General features: G+C 48.2%; 1 protein-coding gene and 1 long non-coding RNA gene across 3 annotated transcripts; both read left to right on the top strand.

Annotated features, from left to right (window-relative positions):
- Nucleotides 1-51: 51 nt before the first annotated feature.
- Nucleotides 52-5,880, top strand: HAND2 (heart and neural crest derivatives expressed 2). 2 transcript variants are annotated; one of them, XR_014172021.1, is made up of 3 exons: nucleotides 52-1,302; nucleotides 5,052-5,396; nucleotides 5,499-5,880. XR_014172021.1 is itself a non-coding variant. In XM_081926335.1 (2 exons), exons 1-2 carry the CDS (start codon nucleotides 721-723, stop codon nucleotides 5,148-5,150), a joined length of 681 nt encoding a protein of 226 aa, XP_081782461.1. In that variant the 5' UTR covers nucleotides 52-720; the 3' UTR covers nucleotides 5,151-5,880. The 2 variants fall into 2 exon arrangements, 1 of the variants encoding a protein (XP_081782461.1); XM_081926335.1 differs by having other exon boundaries at nucleotides 5,052-5,880.
- A 2,858-nt stretch (nucleotides 5,881-8,738) lies between these two features.
- Nucleotides 8,739-18,294, top strand: LOC309378268. Its single transcript, XR_014171975.1, has 3 exons — nucleotides 8,739-9,230; nucleotides 10,864-10,953; nucleotides 17,510-18,294. It is a non-coding gene; the product is annotated as an uncharacterized lncRNA (long non-coding RNA).
- The last annotated feature ends 2,364 nt before the right edge of the window (nucleotides 18,295-20,658 follow it).

Below are 20,658 nucleotides of genomic sequence, written 5' to 3'. Positions count from 1 at the left end.
TATTAACCCGAGCTGCCCTAAACATGTAGCTGTACATGGAGATCGGCTGGGAAATTCGACCAGTGCCCTGCGCAGCTCCGAGACCGGGAAGCCTTTTTTGAGCCTTGATTTTTTCCCCCTCCATCGTCGCCAGCACCACCATCTTCTTCATTCTCGTCCTCTTCCTCAGCTTCTCCTTCGGGGCGAGGAAGAGCTGCGGATTTCCCTGGTGGGGCAGCTGCGAAGCAGCCAGCAAAGTGGATGGGAGCCGGTCAGATTTAACCGCAGGAGTCGCTTCCCGTCCAGGGAGGAGAAGGAACTGGACCCACTGGGCAAGCTGGGGGGGACATTCCAGCCAAGGGGAGGCTGTCGGAGGAAAATGCAGGTGTAAGTAAACATCCCCCCCCCCCAAGTTGTGTTCATATATATCTTTAAAATCCCTCTAAGAAGACGCCACAGGAAAAAAGCCAGCGAGGGAAACCCACCTCACCTCTTGGAGACGGGAGGGGTCCCTGTTTTCAGGGGGGACCCTGCTCCCCTTTCTTGTCTTCCTTCGCCCCTTCAGCCCCAACCTCCCGGGCCGCATGAGTGCCGAGGGTGGCCCTGATCCTGCTGCCTCCAGGGGGCTCGGGGGGCTCTGCAGCTCTCTTCCGATGGCCACCAGCCTCTGTTAAGACGCTCTTCTCGGCAGCGCAGATCCAGGGACCGGATCGGGGGCGCGGGGCTCCCGAGGCCCCGGCGATGAGTCTGGTAGGGGGCTTCCCGCACCACCCCGTGGTCCACCATGAGGGCTACCCCTTCGCCGCCGCCGCTGCAGCCGCCGCAGCTGCCGCCGCCGCCAGCCGCTGCGGCCACGAGGAGAACCCCTACTTCCACGGCTGGCTGATCAGCAGCCACCCTTCGGAGATGTCTCCTCCCGACTACGGCATGGCGCTCTCCTACAGCCCCGAGTACGCCAACGGCGCGCCGGGCCTGGAGCCCCCCGCGCACTACGTGGGCGGCGTGGCCCCCCCGGGCAGCGGCGGCGGGCCGCCGGGTTTAGGGGGCGGCCCGCGGCCGGTCAAGCGGCGCGGCACGGCCAACCGCAAGGAGAGGCGCAGGACTCAGAGCATCAACAGCGCCTTCGCCGAGCTGCGCGAGTGCATCCCCAACGTGCCCGCCGACACCAAGCTGTCGAAGATCAAGACGCTGCGCCTGGCCACCAGCTACATCGCCTACCTCATGGACCTCCTGGCGAAGGACGACGCCAACGGCGAGGCCGAGGCCTTCAAGGCCGAGATCAAGAAGACCGACGTCAAGGAGGACAAGAGGAAGAAGGAGCTGGTCAGTACGGCCCCGGAGGGAGGGAGGGAAGGAGTGGGGAGGGAGCGCTGGAGCACAACCACACACACTCCCAAGCCCAGTCCGAAGAAGGACGCTCTTCTCCTGAGTTAGGAGCAGGGCCTTCTTTCCCCCAGAAGTAGCTGCTCTCGAAGTCTGCTTCCTTAGCAGTCAAGAAGAGGGAGGCGGCCTCTTCCTCCTATTCCAGCGACTGTCGAAATGCAGTTTTCCCCGGCCCCATGGCCAATGGTCAAGGGTGTTGGGAATAAGAGGTGTAGCCCATCAAGCCGTGGAGGACCACAGGTTTCCCGCCCCTGTACTTTAGGGAAAGTGTGTCCAAAGAGGACTTCTTGGAGCCCCTGAAAAGCATAGCCCAGTGAAGTGCAAACACGTCTAGGATCAAGGCTACGTCCTGAGAGAATGGAATGGAAAGGGAGATCTAAGCTTCTCGAAGGGGAGCAACGCTCCACTGAAACCAGTAGGGTGTACCTAAGAACGCAGTTAGTTGCTTTTGGGGAAATCCCGTTAACTTGTGGAAGGTTTGCCTCCACCTTATTGTGGGGGAAAGGAGCGTCCCGTGTCCTTGCTTTCCATGGGATTTAATTTCCAAGGAAATATTCTGAGGGCAGCCTCTGCTAAAGCGTTGGCTTGAGCTCCAAGTCTATTCATACCCACGAAAGATCTCAGGCTGCTGCGAAGGTTGCTCTCTGGGCTGTGGGAAACCAACGTGTTGGACACGTGAAATACTTCCCTATCCTCTTCCAGATGGGATCACAGTAGGTAGGACCCGACTCGTTTACAGGCTCCCTCTTGCACACACGTTCTTTATTTGATAGAAAGGCTGTGAATCCGTAAATCCGTGGAAGATTCCAGGAAGGGAACGCGCAAGCGAGAGCCACTCCATCACTTTCCTTCTCCGACTTGAGAGGCCTTAGGGCAGGGGTGGGGGGCTACAGTTCCCGGCAGCCTCAGCCAGCAGGGCCAAGGCTTTGTAATTCAGCAACATCGCAGGGCAAGGGATGTTTGTCTCTAAACAAACTGGTTTAGAGAGATTGTTCTTCGCTATCCCAAAGTAATCCTTCTTGGCCCTTCAAAACATACGGAATGGGGTGTTTCCCACTGACTTCGCTGGAACATTGTTCTGACGCTCTAAATTTAAGGACCCCGGCCTTTATTGGGCGTGGGAGATGCCCGTAAACCCCTGAACCAGCCTCTTGAGTGATTTTAATTTCTGCAGCATAGGCAAAATCTCCGCAAACCGGTTAAACTGGTAGGCTTTGGACTGAAGCTGTTTCAGAGGCCATCCCTAAACGTTTGACCCTAAACGCAGACTCCCTTCCAAAGTAAAGTCGCCGTGAAAACCGAAGGGACCATTTTCAAACGTATCCATTTGGAAATAAATTCCAAAATCCACGTTAGGGCAATGCCTTTCTTAGAGTAACCAAAATGTCACAAGAGACTCCCTTGATGCTAGGGACAAATTTCTAGTCGGTTTCAATGCCAGCCTTTCGCTTTCGCCCTCAGTTGCGGATCCGAGTGGAAATGTCCCGGCTCCGCTTCCTGAGCTAAACTCTAACCGGCTCGCTCTCCAAATCGACAAGTCGCTGATTTCAAGGGACTCTCCCTTAAAGCAAACGGGATTGCCTTTAAATTAGTGAGTTGTGGATTGGAACTGATGAGTTGTGGATTGAGGCCCCAGCCAGCAAATCTCCTGAGAGAGCCTGCGGTTTAAAGAAACGTCGACAAAGACAGATCCCTTTGGGGAAGGAGTAGGACACACACACACACACACACACTAAAAAAGATCAGTGGGGTTTCAGATGTGCTGTTGCAGGCTGCAGTCCAGCGGAGGGTTGTGTGTGTTTGGAACTCACTTCCTCATAAGGCTGTAATCTGCAAGTCACATACTAATACTGAACCCTTTAACTGGAGTTCCTGAGCTACGCGTTGATCACACAGTAAGTCAGGAAAGTTCTATTTACTTTGAATTTATCAGGCAAATGTATTGCGGGGCGAGCTCCGCCTTCCACCAATAATTCAAAATATCATGCCCTCTTCCTTTCCTCCAAGAATACGCCTAGTTAATCGCGAGCGGGAAGAGGAAACCGGTTACAATCACAAGTTTTCTGTTTTTCTTTAAATATAATCGGGAAGGATGTTTTTTTAAAAAAAAAAAAAAACAGCAGTTGCTAAGGGACCAAGAGCTGGAAATTGAATCTCAACCCGGATTAGAATGGTTAAGGTTACAAACAATCCTGAACAAAAACACTTGGGATGCATTTTTAAATAAAATAAGATAAAATAAAAATCCAAAGTAGACCCCATACATTTGCTGTGTTATCCTAAAGCGCTAGGAAACATCTTCCATTGAAATAGGTGGTATATCCAAATAATTGCATTTAGCACTCTGAACTGGATTTTTAAAAAAAGAGAAAAAAGGTTTGGGTGCACAATATTCGAAAGAGACGATCCCCCAAGGGGTGGTGGTGGGAAGATATTTCCAAGTATTTTGGGACTCGGATATTGCCCATATACAATACTCAGTAGATCAGTACTCTCAGATCCTAAGCATGCCTATTTCACAAGAAAACCAGCGGTCGGTGCTTCCAGGTCTGCTCAGGGTCTAAGTTAACATGGGGGGGGCGAGGCTATACAACACATCTCATACATGAATTCCTTATCTTGGGATACCGGGGGGACGCATTCATTGCCTTGGAAGGGACTTTATTGGAAATACAGGAAGGCTACAAGCAGGCTCTGGTGACTGTCGTCTCCAAGAAGAACCCCTGGGTCTTATCCTTCCTTGTGACTTGGCCATTTATAACCAGTAAACATATGCAACACGTGTGTGTATAGGGGAATTTAAAATCTATTCGTTTTCCATTCAGTTGGAGAGAGAGAGAGTTATTGTGTAGACAGTATTGAGGTGTGGGGGGAAGAATGATGAATGAGTAGATGCAAAGTCGTTGGGGGGGGGCTGATTTATTTTGTAGGTTCAGTGTTTACTTAGACACACATCCCACAACCTCACAGGCCATTTGTCCAGCAACCTGAGATTCTGGGTAGCTTATACACTATTGGGCTGTTCAGTGAGCCGGAGGATTTTTTTTCTTTGCTTCGCTTTAAAGTGTGTGTCCGACGCCTGCAGATATGAAAGTCTTTTATAGTTAAAATAAAGTTCATCCTATATTTGGAGAAGCACTGTTCGCTCGCGTTTGGAGGGCGAGCCGATTCAGAAAACCGTTAAGCCGGAAAATTAAGCAGGCCACAACAAATACTATATTATAGACGAGGCTACAATTCTGTGCACGCTTCGCTTGGGTGTAAACCCCACAGAACTCCCAGGCCTTTAACTGAGTAGACGGTAGACGTGTGTTGGGTGACTTGGGTCGCCGTGGGAGCCGCTTTCCTTCCCAAGGGTTGCGCTTTTGCGCTGCATCCGGCTCCTCCGGCGATCCTATACACACAGCGGCTGCTCAGAAGGCTCAGGGAAGCGTACTCCATTGCACCAACTCCGCAGCCCTAGCTGGGTTGTGTTAAGTGTGCGGATCTGATCCCTCCACGTTTTGCGAGAAAGCCCGTTTCAGAGAAAGAGCTTGCTCCGTTTGCTCCGAGGCCTCTCAGCAAACGGACCGAGGCTCCTTTTACGCCTCCCTCCTGCCAAAGAGGTGCGGGCGGCAGGAGGTTAACCCAGATAAAACGCAGAGAGATAATCTCTTTGTTTCTCTTCTCCGTCTCCTCTCCCGGAACAGAACGAGATCCTGAAAAGTACAGTGAGCAGCAACGACAAGAAGACGAAAGGCAGGACGGGCTGGCCGCAGCACGTGTGGGCTCTGGAGCTCAAGCAATGAGGCGCTCGCAGGACTGCAGGGAAGGAGCGCCCGAAGAAGCCTCGTCTTGCCGGAGGACTCTCTGCGCCTTCGAGAGAGCCGCTGTCGAGCTGAGGACTTGTTGTTGTTGTTGTTTTGGAATCGTCTGGTTTATTTATGTGCAATTTCCCTCCCCTAGTCTCGCCTTTAAAAAAAAAACCCCAAAAAACCGCGGATCTTGGAAGAAAAGCATTCCATATTTGAATATATGAAGAAAACTCCGGCGTGGTAAGGGGATAATGGCGTCTCCATAGTTTTTTGTTTTGTTTTTCCCCCCTCCTTCCTCCTCTCTCCCCTTCATTGAATGTTATTTTTGCTTTATTTGTATAGAACACACGGGACAAAAAGAAAGAAAGAAATCTCGCAGGCATTAGGGTGTCACGTGAAGTGTATGTGTTTAATACTTGCCCCGTTGGGTGAACGTGTTGATGGCGATCTCAAAGCAGGAGCCCACAATTTCTGCGTCTTGGGCCGAGTCCGGGGCTTCCTAGGTTTGTCCTTTTCCCCATTGTGGTCGCTCAGAGAGCTGGGAGAGATTTTGCGACAGCTCTTTTGTTCAAGTGCACTTCGGTCCTTAAGGAAACGAACCGAACGTTAAAAATTAAAATAAAAGTAAAAACGAATCGTCCGTGGAGCTGAATTTAATAACGCAAAGGTGTAAACGCTGTACGTATTCAATAAACCACTGTGTGTGTGTTTTCTAAAACGAAAATGTTCGATGCCTTGAAATGTTTTTTAACCCCTTTCCTTCCTGAGTTTTGCTATTGTAATCCTGGTCATTTACTTCCAAACGTTAGCTAACGTTTGGAAGTAAATGGCCAGGATGACATATCAAGGTGAGATCCTGTGGGCTGGTGTTGCCTGCTAAAGCCTCGTTGGAAGCGGCGACACTTACTTCCGAGTAAACGCGCGGCATAGGAATTGGAGTAGCAAGCTTATGCCTTTAGTTTTGACCCTGGTGAAAGGGTAAAAGAGAAATATCAAAGGCGGGAGATGTTTTTTCCCCCGAGACTTTGGCTGCGATCCTGACCACGTTTCCGCGGAAGTAAATTCCACCCGTGCTCAGGGGGCAAGGAAGCATTTACACTGGGCCAAATACTATTTCTCAGGTTGATATTTTTATAGTACTTTATATGGGCCGTAGTAGAGCACTAGATCAAGTCAGAAACAAATTTTGCTTTGTTTTCTCTGAGGAGTGAGAGAAAGAGGTTGTTTAGTTTTACTGAAGCTGTAATAATTTAGTGATTTCTAAAGGTGTTTGCTTGCGAATGGGGGAGGATACTGCGGACGGGAGCTAATCTGGATATTTATTTCGTGCTTATCGGAGCGAGCTGTTTTTCTCAGCGTGTTGTATTCAGAGGTGGCAACCGGCAGGGCGTTGCAGGGAGAGGTTTGTGCTGCGGAAGCGCCCTCGAGCTTTGGCTGGGGCCAGGCCAAAGATGGTTTAGGAAACCTCGGTATACCGCGTAAGTGATTATGTAACTTGGAGCTTTATGTCAAGTATGAAACGGGGAGCGAGGCTAGGGATTTCGGAAAGGGGAGAAATGCAAGATTTACAGTGAGATACGGTGACCTGGATATTAACTTTGTGGTTCCCTAAAACTCTCCTGGGTTGCACTTTTCCTTCCAATTGACTGCAGCGAGTCCATTTATTTAAAGTGTGTGTGTGTGTGTGTGTGTGTGTGTGTGTAAGTGTAATCCTACTCTGGCAAGGGCTTCCGAATTGGGCTCTGTAATGTTCTTAAGGGGAGCGAGGAAGAGAATAAAACTGGGATGGAAACGCCACCAGGCCGGGAAACAGACTCCCCTGCCTTGAAGCTCCTTGAAACTGACCAGGGCTAGAAACCGCCTCGATAAGGCGACGCTGGCTTCTAACAACCCGAAGAAACTCTGGTGTCCCGAAATAGAAAAACCCCGTCAGTCTCGTCCCTTTTCAAAGGACCTCGCTCCCTCTTCGCCACAGCATTGCCCAAAATTTCCCAATACTGCTGCTCAGTCCTGAGTTTTCTTTTCAGCCTTTTCTTGACCGGCCTGAAAACGCGGCGCTAACGGAGTTGAGGTTGAGGACTTAGGAACCGAATGGCGTCCGTCGTTTTGCGTGGGGTTTAAGCTTGTCCCCTGAGGAAGCTTGCTTGGGTCTTAATCGGGCTTTCAAGGTTAAGCGAGAGGATTTTTCATTCTTTCTCCCGAGCTCACTTTTATAGACCTGTAGCCCCCGGGCTCCCGGCGTGAATGGAACAAGACATCCGCGCAGGCTGGCTGGCTCTGCCCCAGATGTCTCTGATGTGCGTGGCTGTTGTTTTTTGAAACCCTCCCCCCCTTTTCTTTTCTTTTCAATGGCTCGCCCTGGCCGTGCTCTGACGAAGAGAGAAGGTAGATTTCCAGCTGCCCATAAAAAGATAAGCAGGGGCCTTTTACACCGCTGGCCAGGCCGCCTTGACAACAGGAAGGTTGCGAGGTTACAACAACGAGGCCAACGTGGTGTGCCCTCTTCCAGTCCCGGGGTCAGGTAGCTGAGGCTGGGAAGAGCTGTGTTTACAGACACTTGCCTGGGAAGGAACATTCCCTCTACCCCCCCCCCCCACCACCACCACCTCACACTTTTCTTTTCAAAAAAGTTAACTCCAGCTGCTGTTGTAGCTGGATCCAATCTCTCCTTTCCAACCCAGTACGATTTTTCGTAGATCTTGCTCAACGCTATCCAAAGTTCTGGATAGAAAAGAGAAACAACTGGTTCAAGGATCGCGAAAACTTCCCACTCCCAGACGCCGTCCGTCCTCGCGTGTTTGTAGATTTCTGGCCCAGAATATCGACTGGCAAGTCTTTCTATGTTATGTTTGCACTGTTACATCCACGCAGTGCTTTGAACTAGGATTTTAGAAGAAGCGGGTCTATGTCCCGAGGCTGCGGCGAGTGCTTAAGGGTTGATTCTTCACCACCACCTCTTCTTTTAGGAACCCCCCCCCCAGTTTAATGAATAAATTATTCCTCATTCAAACTTCTCAACGCTTCCTTACCAAACAGCAGCAGAAAAGGAAAACCTGCACTTGTTTGTTTGCAGTAGAGAGCACGCTTGAGCGATCTAGGCTTTCTCTCACACACGTGTACGCACGAGCTCACAGGGTCACCAATGCCACTCTTCCTAGGGAGTAAGGCCCGTCGTATTGTCGAAATAGTCGATCATCCAGTCCCTTAGGTGGTATTAGAGAGACTGTTAACTCCGTGTGAACATGTTTATGCATTACTTTAAAGCTTCCCCCACCCTAGAATCGAAAGATGCTACAGAATCGTCAGGATCGCACCCAAAGTCAACCATTGAAACGGGATCTCAACCATAGAAACAGACCAGGTTGACTGACCGGCATTTTTTCCCCTTTCCACTAGATGATCAATAGGACTTTTGGCTTCCAGTCCTCCTCCTCCTCCCTCTCTTTGTCTAAACGAGTGGGGCCATCGGACCCACTGAAAGGTGATGGCGGGTGGGCGGGCGAGGGTTAAGAGGGGAAAGAGGGAGAGAGAGAAAGGGTGGGGGGGGAGAGATCCTTTTTAATTGCTCGGTAATGGGGCTGTTGCTATTTTCTCAGGAGCAATCATTCCTGGAGCTAAATCGCAAGAGCCCTAGACAGGCCGGAGCCGACAAAAATGTAGCTTTTGACGTTAAAAGCTAAATGGGGAAGCGGGGCGGTGGAAGGTAAATTGATGGTCGATTGGGATGTCAGGAGCCCTGGCCCCAGATCGCTGCGCGGGAGCTGCGAGCCTGATAAGGCCCTCTCTCGCTTCTTGGGACGTGGTCCTTTCGGGCAGCGACTCGCTGGGAACTGGGGACGAGCCTGGCAACGTCTCTCTCTCCCTTTCTATCTGTAAAGTTCTCGCTAAGGTCAGGCCTGAACTTCTCCGTCGCCTTGTCCACCCCCACTCCCTTCCCTGGGATGATAACCGCTGCGCAACCAGCGCCACAGGGAGGGAAAAGATAGAGAGGCCTGAGAAAAAGATCAGGATCCTTTTCTCTCGCGTCGCCTCCTGGCTGGCAATAATGGCTTAAGAGGCCGCAGCAACTATTTGGTAGGTAATCCGAGAGGGGAAATTAATGAATGAGCCACAGCCAAGGAGAGAATCTTCTGCAGCTGGTTTGGAAACGCGCATCGCAGAGAGGACGAAGCGCCTGGATGCAAGGCGGGAGTTTCCCTGAAGTTTCTTTAATCCTCGAGGAGACCCCACTCCCCTCTCTGCTAGGCGCGTTTGTTCACTTGAGCGTAAACATGCATAGGATCGGGTTGGTAGCCTCTGTCAGATCACCCTCGCAGAGCCATCCCCCTGCGTGTTGACGCAGAAATCTGGGGGGTTGTGGCGAGGGCGACTTTCTACAGTGAACAAGGCAGGGAATTCTTATCTGATACGTGGGACTTTTGCTTCCCAGCAAATCTTCCCAGGATGAGACGCCACACCAGGCTGCGGTCATTAGCCTCATGATCCCGAATACATTTTTCGGGAAGCAAATTGCCTCGAAATAGATTTGGTTTTCTGGCCCAGTGCAATGGGACCAGGAAACAGTCCACATTATAATTGAAATCCCTGGATGGTTTTTATCGGCTGCGGATCGCCCTTTAAGCCTGTCTATGATCATTTACTTGGGGGTAAACACGTGCGAACCTGGGTTGCACCCCATCCTCTAGCACTGGCGTGCAGCATTAACTCCCTAGGGACTCGCTTCCATGCAAATGTATTCTGCTTGTGGGCAACAGTTTTGCGAGAATGGAATATACTTTTTTTAATAAAAAAAAAGTGATAGTAGCATATGCCATGGTGTTTAATGATTTTCAGATACAGTATAGCTCACAAGTGTGTTTAATTCTCCATCATGGCCTTCAAAACTAGCATTTGCCTCTCCTTTCCCTTACTAGCATAAAGAAAAGAATCGTGTTTGGAAGGCTTATAGAACATCTTCCTTATTAATGTGAATTATCTTTACTTACTTTCCCTGTTTTGTTTTGAAAGGATTATTTGGAATAGTTTTAAGGCTGCAGTACTCTGCACGCTTTCTTGAGCTCCAGCCTTGCGGGCTTCAGTGGGGCCTGCAGAGCAAACGCGGGCAGGATTGGGGCCGTGGAATCTACTGTTTGACTTCTTTAACAAGGCGGCTCTGAAAAGCGTTTCTTGAGAGAATGAAGCCCCTCTGACTTCTGTCGGGTGAGCATCTCACATATGTGAATGTGGGACAGGAATGTACCTTTTGGACTCTGTTCCTTCCCGTCACTTGTTTTAAATAGGCAACTGGAGCTACGCGAGAGTAGCTGGCTTCCAGATTGCAGGGAGGCGCCCCGATCCTAAACACATTTGCTTGGAATTAGCTCCCTTTGATTTCAATGGGACTTCACTTATCTATAATGTCTTCAGTATGGGGTGTTGCTCTCTCCACAGCTTCAGCCGTGCTGCGGTGATTTATTTTAAGAGCCCGCGAAAATCGTTTATTTGTGTAGGGGTAAACTGTAGGTTGGGAATCTGAAGGTTTGCTCGTTTGGAAGTGGATTGCATTGAAATAGGTGGGAAATGCAAAGTTTTAGGAGGTCGGCCCTTGTTGGGAGCCACCGAGAATGCGCTATTTGCTTTTCATTTTCCTGCGGGGAAGCTTAAGCCGCAATGCATCACAGCCTGAAGAAGCGAAAAGAATAACTATCCACAATATTCACGTGCTGAGATTCTGTTTAAAAGCTGCACACTAGAAAAAGGCCCTGATTCAGCTGCGTGAATCGGATTTCAGAATCTGCCATCGAAGGCCGACCAACCAGTATGTTTTGTTGCTGTTTTTGTTTGTGGCCATCTTTTCGTCTCTCTCTCCATCAACATGCAAAGTTATTTAAGTATATCTTACTTTAACCTTTGAGCTACGTTTGTAGACAAGATGCAGCTCAGGATAACTGCTGAGGTCCTGGCGCTCGGGGTTATTGTCCACAATCTGGCCAAAGTCTGAATTATTACAGGCCTATTCATTTATTTATTCTTTATTATTTTTTTATACCGCCCTTCATCAGAAGATCTCAGGGCGGTTCACAAGATACATATATATATTTTTTACCAGAGAGAAAACCATATTCACTGGGGTGGGTCTTCCTTCCAAATCGACACATATTAGAATTATACTATGTGTCTCTCCCAGTCAGCTTGCCCGGTCTTAGATTTAATATGTAGATATAAATGTGTGGACCGTTTGCTATTTCAATCCACACAATATATTCCCTCTCCACGGCCTTCCGCTTTCACAGCTGGAATAAAGTACCTGGATTTCATTCAGTGTACAACCCACATCTTAGATTTCCAAAAGTAACTTAAAAGAGAGCCTGGCCAATTTGGGGTACCACTATCCTTTCCACATATTTCTTCTTACAACTGTTGTTCCAAATACATCTGCTTGGAAGAGGTACCATTCGTTTCAAATTTGAAATGCTTCCAAATATTTGGAATATATGCTTCCAAATATATATTTTGTGCTCAAGAGGGCGCTTCAAATACCCTAGGAATGCAAGATAATGTTGATTTGCTTGCATGTTTACTACAGATAGTTTCCTCCTGTCCACATATTTCAGAATAGCTTGTTTTAAGTAGTAATAGTATAGTAGACACTTGTTATTTTACTACTGATTTACATTTGCATGGAAATCAGTCTCCACTAGTCTGAACAGGGCCTACCTAGTCTGAACAGGGCCTACCATTACCAAACTCACACTGAAGCTCCTCAGTGCAAGTGATGGGTTGGAATATATTTAATGACAGAACAAATTCTCTGAAATCAGTATTTCCCTCGGTTGAAAATTATCTTGTCTGCATTGAACCAGGGACTGTTTACACCAGCACTGAAACCTCTTTAACAGACTTACGCCTGTGCATGTTTGGCGGTGATGAGGGACAGTTCTCATGAACTATAGGGTACCTTCAATTGTAACAGACGAGCTGCGAGGACTTGCCTGAAGTCCTATAGCCGAGGGGTAGGAAACATGTGACCCACCATTAATTTGGCTCATCATACCTGACTATAACTCACGCTGGCTGAGGTTGATGGGAGTTGGAGTCCAACCACAAATGGAGATCCGCAGGTTCCTAACCCCGGACGAGAGAACTGCAGCCTAATCTACGCAACGCACCCATCAATTACAAGCTGAAGTTCCCCTAATGATAGTTCATGAGAACTACCCCCACCCCCATAAGCATCAGACACTTGCGGACATACATCTGTTAAAGGAATTTCAATGCTGTTGTAAACAACCCTTGTGTTCAGTTCAATTACTTGGGCTAAACCCTACTGAACTCAAAGCGATTGCTGCTTAGAAGACGTCTATCGGACTGAGTTGATAATCCATGAAAATTCCCCAGTCTTAAAGATTATACTTTATGGAATGGGGTGTATGGATGTATTCCAGGATTCCTATAATCTTACTTTTGTTAGATGATTAGGTAAAGAGGTCAGGCTTGAAAAAGAAGGCTTTTCGTTCCTTTCATTCATTCCTTTTTTTCTTCGGTACTTATTCCAAAAACAGCAGATGGCGTTAGTAGTAGGAACTGGAAAGAAAATGTGTTAGGAATTAATAGAGTGTATTTCGAGCACTGGGATCGATCGCCCTTGTCGGTAGTTCTTCCGTGAGATTTCTCTGTGTTGTGGATTTGTCACATGTTCCGTGGAATTGCTCACTCTACCACCCCAGCCCTGTTCCTGAAATTTACATCGCTTTTTCCTTCGAGCCAGATAACCATGGCGAGCCTCTCCGTCAAAGTTGGCGTCAGAATGACGCGCGGAGCGTCTCGCTGGCCTCCTCTGGCTGCGATCCGCATGTCACTTGGGGATCCCTATATGTGTAAGCCCCATGGAACTTCAATGGGTTCTCTTCTGAGTGAGCACGGACAGGGGGATCGCGTTTGCAAGACCCTACACTGTCAAACTATTCGGATTTCCTTACACCCTCCAGACCCGCAGCCGTTTAAAACGCGCGTATCATCGATTTTTACGCCTGTCTTTGACGCTTGGCAATAAGTGCAGGAGATTTGCAACATTAAACTGCGATCCCAGTTATGCGTGGAAGGAGATTCCGTTGAAATAAAGCGAATAAGGTTGCAGTCCAGCCCTACCATTGGCGGTGGAAGTGCTTTTGGACTTGAAAACTGGGACCCTTTTTAACTGGACTGTGTCTCTTTCCTGTGAATGGAGCTGCCCTTGACAGTGGAAAATAAACGGATGGCCACGTTCCTGCCGCTGTTCTAACCTCTTCTGCGGTTATAACTCAGGCTTATCATTCTCTCACGCTCTTCTTTCTGCTTTGCAGTCTATGAAATATGTACACTCCCCACTCCAGCACCTTCAAATCTTTTCCATTTCTAATTGGCCGATTACGGTTCAGCTGTTTAAACCTTCCCTCCCCCTTTTAATGGAGATTAAAGCGCAATGGTTATCTGAATTATATATTCACATAAATTCTGGAGGGCCTCGAGAACGGGGCGGGGCGAGGTTAGAGACCTGTTCCTTTCAGGGAACTCTCTGGAGGGCCTGTCCTCTCCTCTCTCTCCTCCACCCCCGCCCTTCACCCCCAAAGGTAGCCGTTCAAGCTGAGCGTCTCTCTCTCCCTCCTATTCCTTCAGCAATGCCACTGCTTTGATGATGGGCTCGCGCGGAGCCCTGATTACAAATTTATTCTTAGGCACCATATAAGTCTTGATATTTGCTATTAAGGACATCTGGCAGTGATTAGAACTCTCCTTTCTCGCTCCCTCCCTCCCTCCTGCCTTGCAATGAGAGCCTCTATGGACACCCTGACGTCAGATCAGACGGCGAGGAGCCATCCTGCTCAAGACTTGGGTGTAATCACCAAGCCGCTTTCCAAACACCAGCTGAAGTTCCAGGCCACCAGCTGGAATGCGAGGGGATATAGAGGAAGCCTTTCTTTGCTCTCTTTTCTTTCTTCTCTCCTAATTCTGTCTTTTCATCCAAGAAAACCTCGCGTTTTCTGAATCCTTTTTGTCTTTTTGAGGTTTTACATGCTGGATTCATTTCGCTTTGCTGCAAATCTCTTGGAAGGCGCGGGGGGGGGGCGGGGAACCTGATGACCAGATAATGGAAGCACTGGAAAATATTTCCAAGGACCTGGGAATGTCTGTCTTCTTAACCCTCAACAATGGGCTGTATCGAAAGTTACTTCGACTCAAAGTAGATGCACTGAAATTGATAGACGTGATTAATTTATGTCCATTCCATTGGGTGGTTCTACTCCGAGGAGAAGTTCGTTGGATACAATGGTGGCAATGCTCTTCTCAAAATTTGGGTCATTTTCAGCTTGGAACTCTGCTCCAGAATCGACATAGATGCCAGGGATCTGCAATGGACAGAACCAGAGGAAGACTTGGGTTGGCTGGGCTGCCACCTAAGGGGTCCACCAGGTTTCAAAACAGGGCTGGCATATGATGCAAACTACTGAAGTCCCATCAAATTATTTTGGTGTCTTAGGCAGAAGCGCCCCCCCCCCAACCTCTTCCCCATTGCTGACATTGGGGAAAATGCAATGATAATAAATTAAGCAGCAAGCAACTTGCTGCCCTTTCATGATACTCAAAATCTGCTTGCCCAAAGCAGCTTCCTCAAATCGCCTAATGGTAGGGCTGGCCCAGGTTTCACAATGTAGCACAAACTTCGATATTTACAGCACAGTACTTTGCCATATCTGCTGGGCATTCCTTGCACTCACTGATCCTCTGCACAAAAATCACAAAGGTATGGGTTGGGGAGGGTATAGAGGAGTTCATATTTTCTCCCCAGAACCTGGGGATGGGTTTGCTGGTATTCTTTTAAAATAAACAATCCCTTAGAAATAAAAAACATCCTGAGATCATTTGTGTGTTTCAAAGGCTTCCAGTTTACACAGTTAAATATCTTCATTTTCAAATAAGTTGCATTAGAGTGTGAGATGGAAATATTTCAATAGATTTGCACAATGCAAATCTAGAGACATACATACGCTGCAAGCAACTTGGTCAAAGCATGGGCAGAGTGCTTCTTTTACACCCATCTTTTTCCTTTTCTTTCTCCTCTGTTGAAGATAGCTGATCAGCTGCCCAGGTAAGAGGAGGAACATAACTGAAGCCTACAGTGATCTGAAACCCCCTTCATTTCAATCCCCCCCCCCCATTTCAATAGATGTAATCTACCCACCCCGGGTAGCTCAGTTGGTGGAGCATGGTGCTGATAATGGCAAGGTTGCAGAGTCAGTCCCTGTATGAGACGGCTGAATATTCCTGCATTGCAGGCGGCTGAAATAGATGATCCTCAGGATACCTTCTAACCCTAAAGTTCTATGAATCCAGAGTGAATGGGATGCTTTCCCCCTTAAATTTAAATGGTCTTGCACAAATACTAACTGCTAGAGAGGACAAATTGATATCATAGTAGACAGACCTATTGATAGATTATATAGCACAACACTGCTGAACATAGATGAGCCACTTTCTTGTTTTTCTTCCACTCTGCACCAGAAGTATCTGAAGAAAGATTTGCCTAGAAGCTGCAACATTCCCTGGAAATTCTAGTCCAGGGACTGGTAACCTCAGGCCCCTGTGGCTAAATGTAGCTCTGCACCTCCCACCCCTCCTGCACTTAATCTAAATGCATTATATTATATACTGTACATTATTTCTTTCCATCCAGGGTACCCGTTCTCAGCTCTGCCCCATCCACACTATACATCTAAAGCAGTATCATGCCACTTCGAGTAGTCATGGCATACTGCCTGGGAATCCTGGGAACTGTAGTTTGTTAAGGGTGCTGAGATCTGCCAGGAGAGCCCCTGTTCCTGATATAGAACTACAATTTCCAGAACTCCCTAGGAAGACTCTGAGAATTGTGAGGGGAAGAGGAGTCTCCTAACAGTTCTCGGGGCCCTTCAAAACTACAGTTCCCACCCGGGACTATTGCGAGGATGCCATAGATGTTTAAAGTGCGATAATCCTGCTTTACACATCTAAGAGCCGATCCTGGGCGGAACTCTGTCTCATAACAAGCCCTCTTTCGCTCCTCAGGCTCCAGATCCAAAATCTATTTCCCCTTCCCCAGGAAAGCAGCCTGTGAAACTTGCTCTAAAAGAGCTGTGGGGATCCTCCTCGTGTAAAAATATCCCTCAACCAGAATGTGCAGCAAGCGGATCTTTCGAGTCGCCCTAAAATGGTGGGACCGGGAAAGCGAGGCGGGGCGACTGATAATATATTCACCAGAGGAGGCAGAGAGAGAATCTTGGGTTTATTTGTGCGCCGGATTAAGAGAAGACGCCGAAGGTTGGCCACGGGCCGAGCTTTGATTGGCCTGAGAGACGAGAGGCTTTCGTTGCTGCAGCCAATGACACGGCCAAGATTCACTGTCTGCAAAAGGAAAGCCACAATTCCTCGTTAAGCCAAGGGAGATGCAGAGCTGAGGCTTCGGGTTCTGGTCCAACCACATCCGAAAGGAAAACATGGGGCGTTTGAACTTTGACGGGGTAGGGGAGGAAAGAAATAGCAACACATATTTCCAAGTATCGAAATCAAGCAAGAAAGCAGACGTGATAACTATACCCAGACCCTAAAACAAATTAATTCCTAAATAAATCTTAATTGGTGTCAACGAGTGTACTCCTAAATAGGCGGGATTAAAACGGCAATCGTTTCTCAGGAACTAAAAATATTTTGTCTTTCAAAGTTAGCATCGCACCCTAAACGCAAGAGAGAAGCGCTGCAAGCAACTACACGGATTTAGGAAGCCCCATTGAATTCAATAGAACTTGCTTCTGAGCAGACATGATTGTGCTCCGAGTCTTATTCTTAAACGGCTGGTGCAATTAATACCCTGATCAAAATGAAGACGTCAGGCACCTCTGCGTTTATGCTTTGAGGAGACTAGATGAGGAGCGCAGTTTTCCTCAAAAGACGACACAAATAATTTGCACTTGGAGGAATCCGGTGTCTGAAGCGAAAACTTTGGGGATGTGCATAGAAACTAGGAGAGGATATATTTATTAGATATCATCCTTTCTTACATTTGTGAGTTCAGCAGAGAGCATCCCTTTGTCAGCAAAAATAAGGAAACCGTTGATAAAATAGATTTAGCCTTTTCATTTTTATCAAAGAGAAGAGATCAGATAGCAGGGATCAGAGAGAGCAGGCCGCTGGGCTGTGAGCAGCTTATATAGGTTGTGCCCCTTTACCTGTCTGGACACAATTGGGGAAGGCTCTCACCTGGAGGACTTCCTGTAGAGTAGACCTTGTGAGATCCAACTTCCTCTGTGTGTGCGTGCCTTTCCAGCAATCAGAAGTTGTTGGTTTTGACTTCCTTATTTTAGATATCCCACAAAAACTACAGAAAGAGCACTGGAGAACTGTATTTAGCAATGAAGAATACACTTCCATTCAGGACTGCAATCAGAAAAAAAATATCCTGCTCACCGGATGTAAGTCCCTCTGAATTATGTCCAATTAAGCCGGCGTGCAGGAGTGTGCAAGTCATACTCAAGAGTAGCTTCACGCAAATCCATCGATTTCTATGGTACTATGACTCAGTTGGATTGCATTCTAAGTATTTTACTCAGAGGTAAGTCCTAAATTAGGCTGCAGTACTAGTCACACACTCTCCCGGGAGCAAGTCCATTGCGCACTGTGGGACTTCTGAGTAAAGATGATTCGGACGCTGCCCGTTCAATGAGGAATTAATCCCTAGTCATTAAGCTTGATGAGCCCACTTCCTTTGCAATTACCTCACTGAACCCCCACAAAAGTTGTCGTCCCCCGCCCCCTGCCCCCGAGTAAATATGCTTAAACTGAGACGAAACTCCTTAGTGGGCCGATCCTTCTTTAAGTGGGACATTTTTAAAAAGGAACGGTGTAGAGGAGCGCGAACTTACTTTCCCAAAGCACGGCAGTTTTGTATCGGAACGTGTGAAAATGGCAGAATGTGAAAGAAAAATGCCTGCGATGGTAGATTTGAGGAGGTGGGAAGCGGTAAGAGAACTATATAGAAGGGAGCAAAGAGGGAATACTGTTACTGCGTCCCAGGAAATGATGGAAGTCCTGAATAAACTAGTTATTTGTGGTAATAATAGTGGTAATAAAGATAATAAGAAACCACAAACAGCGCCCCACCTCTCCTCAACGCGAAATTGTTATAATAGGGCGTACCCTTGACAGGCAGGACCAGATCCGGTTGTGCGGCCACGGGATCCGACTCACGCCTAGGCCACATTTTGCAAGTGGAGACCAAAGACCCACTGACGCCACAGCCTCCGCCCACTGAAGAAACACGTGGTTGTCAGACAAGAGGGCGATGTTGCTCCCAGATCTCTCTCTCTTTCTGTTGCCTGTACCTTAAAACAGCTGGAGCCGGAAGCTTCTAACCCAGGCTAGCTTTGCCGAGGGTGTCCATGGGAAATGAAAGCAACATTCTATTGTAAGATGAAACGTATTTCTGCCTGGCCCACCCTTACAACAGAGCATACAGCATCAGATGTAATATGCAGGGGGAAGAATGTTATTTCCCCACCCCCAGCTTTAGGCAGCATAGATAGAAGATCTTCTGTAAAGCCAATGCGCCATTGTCTTCTGTGCTGGATTAACTGTTCGGCTTGCTTCCCCAGTCAGTGTTGGCTGAGCCTGTGGACATTAGCTGGGTGGTGGATTGCAGCTTGTATACATTGCCTTCAGAGCAAGGTTTGGGAATCTGGGGCCCTGCAGATGTTGCTTGGCCATTGGCCATTGGCTATGCTGGCTGGGGCTGATGGTGGAGTGCAACAATACCAGAGGGGTCCCTGCAAACCTTGCCTTAGAACAAGAGTTGTTGTTGAAGAAGAAGAGGAGTTTGGATTTGATATACTGCTTTATCACTACCCTAAAGGTAAAGGTAAAGGGACCCCTGACCATTAGGTCCAGTCATGGACGACTCTGGGGTTGCAGTGGTCATCTCACTTTATTGGCTGAGGGAGCCGACTTACAGCTTCCAGGTCATGTGGCCAGCATGACTAAGCCGCTTCTGGTGAACCAGAGCAGCACACGGAAATGCTGTTTACCTTCCCACCAGAGCAGTACCTATTTATCTACTTGCACTTCATGCTTTCAAACTGCTAGGTTGGCAGAAGCTGGGACCGAGCAATGGGAACTCACCCCGTCACGGGGATTTGAACCGCTGACCTTCTTATCAGCAAGCCCTAGGCTCTGTGTTATCAAAGCTGCTAACAATCTCCTTCCCTTCCTCCCCCACAACAAAAACTCTGTGAGATAAGTGAGGCTGAGAGACTTCAGAGAAGTGTGACTAGCCCAAGGTCACCCAGCAGCTGCATGTGGAGGAGCGGGGATGCGAACCCGGTTCACCAGATTATGAGTCCACCGCTCTTAACCACTACACCACGCTGGCTCTCCCCTCTCATGTCTATAAAGGGTCTTTGACCCAAGTTTGGTGGAGCATTCACCATCTATCTCATGGACATGGTGCAACCTACCATGAACACAACTGAAGACCAGGAACTTAATTTCAATGCCTTGCAGACAGATCCCACCATAGGAGTCAACTCCTAGGGGCTGATAAATAAAATATTTGAGGGGGCCAACCCTCCCAAAGTTGATGGGAGTTGTCGGTGCCAGATTTACGTATAAGCTAAACAAGCTATAGCTTAGGGCCCCACTCTCTTGGGGCCCCCAAAAAAATTTAAAGGGGAAAAAACTGGATGTACATTTCCAAAATATAAGATAAAAAACAAATAAAATAAAACCTACATACAGCAACAGTGTTTTGTCTTGTGTTGGCTTCTGTGATGTAAGTAATGGGCCCCGCCTACTAGCCTGCTCCCTAAAATATCACTGGTTTGCTCATTTCTATATATAGGGTGCCTACATTTTGCCTGGACTGGTTGCATGGCAACATGTGCAAATGGCTTTAGATACCTATTAGGTCCATAAATTACAATATAGCATATATTCAACACACAAAAGCAACAATTTGTTGTTGACAAAGGACAGCTGGACATATTAAGGGCCCCATTACCTTCAGTAGCTTAGGGCCTCATCAAACCTAAATCCGGCCCTGGGCATTTAAATGGGGTGCATGCATGAATCTCCCTGGTGGTCTAGTGGTTAGGATCCGGCGCTCTCACCGCCGCGGCCCTGGTTCATTTCCCGGTCAGGAAATGCGATAGGGACGCGGGTGCCCCGCGACGGAGTGAGCTCCAGTTGCTCGGTTCCTGTACCTGCCAACCTAGCAGTTGAAAAGCACATCAAAGTGAAAGTAGATAAATAGGTACCGCTCCGGCGGGAAGGTAAACGGCGTTTCCGTGCGCTGCTCTGGTTTGCCAGAAGCGGCTTAGTCATGCTGGCCACATGACCCGGAAGCTGTAAGCTGGCTCCCTAGCCAATAAAGCGAGATGAGCTCCGCAACCCCAGAGTCGTCCGTGACTGGACCTAATGGTCAGGGGTCCCTTTACCCTTTACTATGCATGAATCATGTAAT

Source organism: Podarcis melisellensis (genome assembly GCF_964234715.1).
Source record: "Podarcis melisellensis genome assembly, chromosome: 9".
Lineage (NCBI taxonomy): Eukaryota > Metazoa > Chordata > Lepidosauria > Squamata > Lacertidae > Podarcis > Podarcis melisellensis.
The sequence above is the reverse complement of the archived record's forward strand: the minus strand, read 5'-3'. Positions and strand labels throughout refer to the sequence as shown.

Coding starts and splice junctions, on each gene's coding strand:
- HAND2 (XM_081926335.1), top strand. CDS start 721: ATGAGTCTGGTAGGGGGCTTCCCGCACCACCCCGTGGTCCACCATGAG. Junction 1,303..5,051: donor ACAAGAGGAAGAAGGAGCTG/GTCAGTACGGCC, acceptor CTCCCGGAACAG/AACGAGATCCTGAAAAGTAC.